The 6,690-nt window shown below is 51.4% G+C and overlaps 1 protein-coding gene across 1 annotated transcript in view; it reads right to left on the bottom strand.

Moving 5' to 3' along the window:
• Positions 1-6,690, bottom strand: part of LOC104544018 (ubiquitin-associated protein 2-like) — a 12,449-nt gene that overhangs the window by 5,098 nt on the left and 661 nt on the right. Inside the window, exons 2-7 of the mRNA XM_010188756.1 lie at positions 5,550-5,764; positions 4,063-4,162; positions 3,872-3,982; positions 2,302-2,369; positions 1,785-1,957; positions 1,358-1,518 (exon numbers count right to left, since the gene is read on the bottom strand). Of these exons, the coding sequence (XP_010187058.1) occupies positions 1,358-1,518; positions 1,785-1,957; positions 2,302-2,369; positions 3,872-3,982; positions 4,063-4,162; positions 5,550-5,764 (828 nt within the window). The remainder of the gene's footprint in view (positions 1-1,357; positions 1,519-1,784; positions 1,958-2,301; positions 2,370-3,871; positions 3,983-4,062; positions 4,163-5,549; positions 5,765-6,690) is intronic.

The raw sequence follows: 6,690 nt of genomic DNA, 5'->3' as shown, positions 1-6,690 counted from the left end.
ACTGGCTGCAGTTCTCCCCGCACGTTTGGCTGAGCAGTTTCTTCTTCTCCAAATAATTCCAGGAATGGGCTCCAGCTTTTTTTTCTTTTTTTCTCTCTTTTGTTTGGTTGGTTTTGTTTTGTTGTGGTTTTTCTTTTTTTTTTTTTTTCCTCTTCCTCTCCTTTCATTTTCTTCCCCCCTCCCCGGTTTTGGATTTAGTTTGTCCAGTATGGAGAAGTGCTATAGGCGGTTTTGGTAGCCTGAGACTTTTGCTGCATGGTGCTGGGTTGGTTGCGTTGGCCAGATCCACCCTAGAAGCAGGAAAAGGAGGAGACACGGGCATCAGCGCTCCCAGGACAACGAGCCCATCCGAACATCCCCAGAAGAGCTGTGCCCCTGGGGACGGCCCTGCCACCCCACACAGCGATGCTCCCCCCGAACGGATCTGCTTCTGCTCGGCCCCTGGCCACAGAGACACCAAGCAGCAGCGTGGGGACCATCCCACCGCCCCCACCAGAGACAGGTTCAGGCATGAGGACAGGAGAGGAGCGGACTGGGGACAGCAAAGGAGCTCTCTCAAGGTGAACAAAGGTGTGTTCCAGCCACAGAGGTCACGCATTCAGAAACTGGAGTCACTCCCTACTTCTGGACTCCAAGTCAGGACATGCTGCGTTCAGGGAACATTTATAGAGAGGAAACTCGTGGGCTGGTGAAACCAAATCAGAAAGCGCAGCCGACACGCAGTCTGCAAGGGGATGCTCGATTCCTCCCCCGGTTACAGCACAGGAGCTCATGTCCTGCTCTCCTGCTGCAGCCAGGGTACGGCAGCGCCTGCCTCAGCAGCACAGCTCACAGCTCACAGCCACCGCTCCACACCCCGCATCAGGACCACCTCTGCTCACAACCGGCTGGCAGGGACCTGTCTGACTCCTGTGCTCAGGCAGGGTGACCTGCAGCCATCTGCCCAGCACCACACACAGACAGCTCCAAGGTGGAGACTCCACAGCTCCCTGGGCAACCTGTGCCAGTGCTCGGTCACTCTCGCAGTACAAAAGTGTCTCCTGATGTTCAGAGGGAACCTTCTGTGTTCTGGTTTGTGCCCATCACCTCTGGTCCTGTCACTGGGCACCACTGGAAAGAGCCTGGCTCTGTCCTCTTTACACCTTCCCTTCAGGTATTTATATACATTGATGAGATTGCCCTGAGCCTTCTCTCCTCCAAGCTGAACCGTTCCAGCTCTCTCAGCCTTTCCTCACATGAGAGATGCTCTGGACCCTTCATCATCCTTGTGGCCCTTCGTTGGACTCTCCAGTCTGTCCCTGTCTCTCTTGGATGGGGGACCCCAGCACTCAACACAGGACTCCAGGTGTGGCCTCACCGGTGCTGAGCAGCGGGGAAGGATCCCCTCTCTTGACCTGTTGGCCGTATTTTCTGTAGCAGCCCAGGATACCATTGGCCTTCTTTGCAGCAAGGACACACTGGTAGCTCATGGTCAACCTGGTGTCCACCAGGACCCCCAGGGCCTTTTCTGCCGAGTTGCTTTGGCCCCAGCACATACTGGTGCGTGAGGCTGTACCTCCCCAGGGGCAGGACTTGGCACTTCCCCTTGTTGTACCGCATGAGGTTCCTGCCCCAAGCTGGTCAACAGCATCGAGCCTGTTGGTCTGCAATCGCTGTCAAGGACCTTTCCCAATGAGCAAAGCAAAAACCAGAAGGAAGCAACCCCCCATCCCAAGACCCTGCTGGGGGTGGGAGGGAGCAATCGGCCCCCAGGCACGCTGCAAAGGCAGAAAGGGCCAACTCACCTGCCCGTCGCGCTCTGGGAGTGAGGCTGCTGATGCGCAGGCAGGATATGGAGGAATGGGGCTGGAGCGTAACCTGGAGCAGCACCAGGGTTCAGGGGCCCAGTCGATCCGAGAGCAGAGGGCAGGCTGAAAGGAGGCGGCGTGCCGGCGTGGAATCCCTGCTTGTCAAACGTCTGCACGGGAGGCGAGGGGGACACGTCAGACTGGCCTGAGCAGCCCCACCGCGGCCAGACAAGAGTGGCCCAAACGCACATCATCCCAACCTTTCACCAACCCTGTGAGCAAGCCAAGGCACACTGAACATCTGTGAGCGCTTTAACAGATGAGTTCCAGCTCCTGTTCTCACCCATACTTCTGCACTAATGCCTATGACGTTTTATTTTATTTTAATCTTCATAAGAAATGCCACAGCCTGCTGATCCTGACACCAACTGGCCTGGGAACAGCCCCAGCCGCCAGCACTCAGGAGCAGCCATGGGCCTCAGGCCATGGGGGAGGAGGGTCCAGCATTGCTCACCTGAGTCTTATTATAGACTGAGCCACTGATATCAGGCACACCTGTGTTACTTGAGGTCACAGAAACACCTGGAAAACAAAAAAAAGCCACCAACAATGAGAAAGTCCACCACCAGCCAACGCAAGACCTGCGTTTGCCTCCCAGCAGCTCTGGTGGCCTTAATGGACGCCCCTTTCTCTGCAGCCGCTGCACCACACGTCCTGCTGCTGCTGCCGGCCAGCCCAGCGGGGTTCTTGGTGCTCTCAGACCCACAGCACCCCACACAGGAACAGAAGAAAGGGCTCGGTTGCTTGCTCCCACTATGAAGCAGGAAACCAGCCCACGTGGATAAATCACTCATGTCCACAACCCTGTGGTTGGATTCAAATGCACTTCACCAGGCAGCAGCTGGCTGCACCGAACATTCATTTAAGCTCACAAAAAGCCAGCCCTCCTCTAGGATTAGGGACACATTTGGCTCTACTGCAGCATTCAAGAGGTTTCCAGTAATGAGCTGAGCAGCGAGACTCAGCATCTGCTACACATGTGAGCCCTTGGCCTTTCACGTGCTGCAGAAGGGTGAGGTGTGCAATGCTCCTCTGCCCCAAGAGAATGGGTATCACTTATTCAGGCTGGCTTCCACCTGGACCGCATGGTGCTACAACAGGCTGAGAAACACTCACCAGAGAGGTGACTCATAAACCAGCCACTTAATCACAGTCTTACAAAGACCGGTTCCAATCATTTCACTCGGACCAGACCAAAACCTGCAGTTCCTTTGGCCAGTGCATCAGAGGACTGGACTCGGTGTGCACTGCTCTAAGGTTGCACCTTTCCTAGGACATTGCTGCTCTTCGGATTGCTCCTCCGCAGAGCAGAGTGTGATCAGCTCCTGGGTGAAGGCAGTCCAGCTAGTGTTTCAAACGCACAGCAAATGCTTGGTATTTGCTTAAGCCCAAGGATGAACTAGTTAGTGCTAAGCAGTTCAGGATACATTTCTCAGGTCTACCCAGCATGTGTAGAATAAAGCTTTCATATAAGTTGTATAAATTCTTCAGCCTTTGTAGTCACAAGGGAAACATTTCCAGGCAACAAACAACATGATGAGTTACAGGGTGTACAGACAGCAGCTGAAACAACAGCCCAGAGATGTGTGAACTGCCCTGCACCCCTCTAACACACGGCTATCTTGGGTACCTACCAAGAAACTCAAAATCTAGTCATCATTTGGCAGAGGATCATTTCAGCAGCAGCACCCAACTGCTTAAGCTTCAAAAACATGGCACTGCTGCAGGACTGCTGTTCTTCAGCAAAGAAAACGTTGGCAGAAGAAACAGCTCACCATCTCTCCCATGTGTAACTGGACAAAGCTGCGCATCAGCCACACAAATCCTTACGCAGAGTTCAGCCATGAAGTTTAGAAGAACATTTGGGCCATTAAAAAAGCATTTCATATACGGGAGATGGAGAAACAGCTTGGCTTATGACCCTGTTTAGAGCTGGCTGCTGTGTTGACTGCACAGCACTGGCAATACTGGGAGTCTGCCCTACTAAATCCCACTCAAGAGCAACCTCAAGTCTCATGTGTTACCTTTCCCAGGTCCAGTGCCAGCAGATTTGTTTTGTGCTTGAGATGACCCACTGTAGCCTCCTTTGCTGTAATCTCCAGCTGCCGTTCCCTGCGTTAAGTCATCATAGCCTGCTGGTGTGTACAAGACAAGGTGTTACAGTGTGCAAGCAGCTCTGCAGACACTCCTGTGCAAAGCGCAGGGGTAAGCATACCTGCTCCATAGCCGTGCTGCCCATAGGCATTCGCTTGCTGGAAAGGGGTCGACGGGGTGTTCAGGTTGACTCCATGCTGCTTAGCAGACGCCGGAGGTACCTGGACAAAGGAAGGGAACAAACCGTGCCGTTAACTGGGCACACAAAATGCGAGCTTCCTCTGCCATCTAGTGGGGAAAGCTCCTCCACCTCACATGGGGAATCCAGCCTGCAGCTGGGAGCGCTGGGATGGCTGGGACACAGCACTCACGGCTCCAGCAGGAAATTGCTGTAGTGGATTGGTGCAAGCCCCAGGTGTTCTGCTAGAGCCGCCCCTCTCTCAGTGCCGTGCAACCCTGTCTCAGAACAGGCCACGTATTTCTTTCATACATTGACTGTAAACAGCAAATTCTTACCCAAAAACCCAGAAAGGAGCAACCACAATGCTCTTCCTCCAGAATCAAACAAAACATCAACTCCCGCCTGAGGCTGTTTCATAAACACAGTCCAACAAGGCAGGCCCTAAAATAACTCCTCTACTCTTCTGCACAGAGCATCACCTCTTCCTAAATAATGTTCTTCCTCTTGAAACTACCAGTGCTGCTCTCTGACTTAATGGGGTCTCCTTCATCCTCAAAAGGATTTCCTAGGCACTTTCAGCTCACTGACTCAGCTTTGGGTCTGCCCTTGGCCCTCCAGAGACTAGTACCGGCTTTCAGGAACACTGAGCCCATGAGCTGCAGCTCTCTGCTATTTACAGGAACCTGCACAGTAGTCCATGAGTTCTGGCCTTTTAAATGTCCTGTTTTCTCGGGGAAGGCACTGCAGCTATTTCCTCATGTTTGCATGTTCTTGGAGATCCCTTGCAGCCTGGGGAAGATGATACTACTCTGTTCTCACAACACACCACCTGGAGCACTGTGTCCAGCTCTGGGGTCCTCAGTACCAGAAAGACATGGACCTCTTCGAGCAGGTCCAGAGGAGGGACACAAAAATGATCAGAGGGCTGGAGCACCTCTCCTATGAAGACAGGCTGAGAGTATCGGGGTTTTTCAGCCTGGAGAAGAGAGGGCTCCATGGAAACCTTATTGTGGCCTTTCACTACTTAAACGTGTCTTGTAAGAAAGATGGGGACAAACTTTTTTACCAGGCCATGCTGTGATAGGACAAAGAGCAATGGTTTTCAACTGAAAGAGGGTAATTTTAGATTGGACATAAAGAAGAAACTTTTTACATCAAGGGTGGCAAGACACTGGACCAGGTTGCCCAGAGAATCTGTAGGTGCCCCATCATTGGAAGTGTCCATGGTCAGGTTGGATGGGGCTTTGAGCAGCCTGTTCTAGTGAAAGACGTCCCTGCCCATGGTAGGGGGGTTGGACTGGATGAGTTTTGAAGGTCCCTTCCAACCCAAACCATGCTGTGATTCCAAGCCACATAAGGTTTGGGCTGGAGAGCACAAAACGAGAGAGGTACGAAGGGAGGGTCACAGTTGAGACTGTCACACTTACAAACATGGTTGGCCCATACTGGAATGCACTGGGTACACCGGGCATGCCAGCATAGTAAGGTAACCCAGTGTAGCTGTACCCTGGGGGCAGGGTTGGGTTGAGGAAGGGCTGCTGAGTTGTATGGTGAGTCTGTGTCTGGTTCTGCTGTGGCTGGGCGAGTGTGGTAGCAGGAGCAGGGGAGGCAGAATCTCCACGGCCAAATTTTGTTACATCACCTGCGAAAGAAAGAATTGATCAGAAAAGCTACCAAAGCTACTCCAAAAATGGAGGATTGAAAGGATTCAAATCCTCTGAATTCAAGCAGACAACTATAGAAGGGAGGACATCCTACACTTGAAAACCTGCAGCTGTTCATGGGAAGAGCTCTCCCAGTCTCTGTTCCTGACAGCCACAGGGACATTGCCTGTTCATGGCACAGAACTCCACACCATGGCTAATCCACTGACAAAATGGAGACACCAATACTTACTCAACTCACATGGTCTGAGCAGATTCATTAGTATCAGATCATTGTAATAAAACGTGCTAAAAGCAAAAGTATGGTAAATAGCTGAAGAGCAAATGGTTGTGGGGTTAAGTGTGACTCTTCTGGAGGTTAAACTGATTAGCTAAGCTTCATAGGCTGAAAGCAAGTTAGGATTTACAGGCAATGATGGGCATATTCTTGTCAATGTCTGTTTATTTGTCAAGCATGACTAGTTAGATGTCTGGTTCCTCACACCACCAAAGTTCTGGAGACAGTAGCTGAAGGCCAGGAAAGCAAGGCTTGCATCGAGGGCCACCTTATTGAAGAAGTAGGAAGGAAATTCAGTTATTAACCCAGAAGCAGTCTCTCAAAAGAAGTGATTACGAAGCAAAAAAACTCTCAAACACCTGCATTTTCTACCAACCTACAAAGCACCCTGTTCGTATGTTTTTTAGGGAGATGACATATACCAATCACATCTATCTCATTCCCAACCAGTATTCCTTCATGCTGGTTACCAAGAAGTATGACAACACTTAATACCATCATTATAGGAATTATAACACCTATGGCTACAGTTTTCAGCTGTAATCAGATGGCAGTGGAAGACAATCACTGGCTGAAAATCTTGGATAGCATTAATGTCATCTTTGCACAATGATAACTGAAGAGCAA

This window comes from Mesitornis unicolor, unplaced genomic scaffold (assembly GCF_000695765.1).
Source record: "Mesitornis unicolor isolate BGI_N332 unplaced genomic scaffold, ASM69576v1 scaffold19197, whole genome shotgun sequence".
In the NCBI taxonomy this organism is placed as follows: domain Eukaryota; kingdom Metazoa; phylum Chordata; class Aves; order Mesitornithiformes; family Mesitornithidae; genus Mesitornis; species Mesitornis unicolor.
This window is presented reverse-complemented; position numbering and strand designations above follow the sequence as displayed.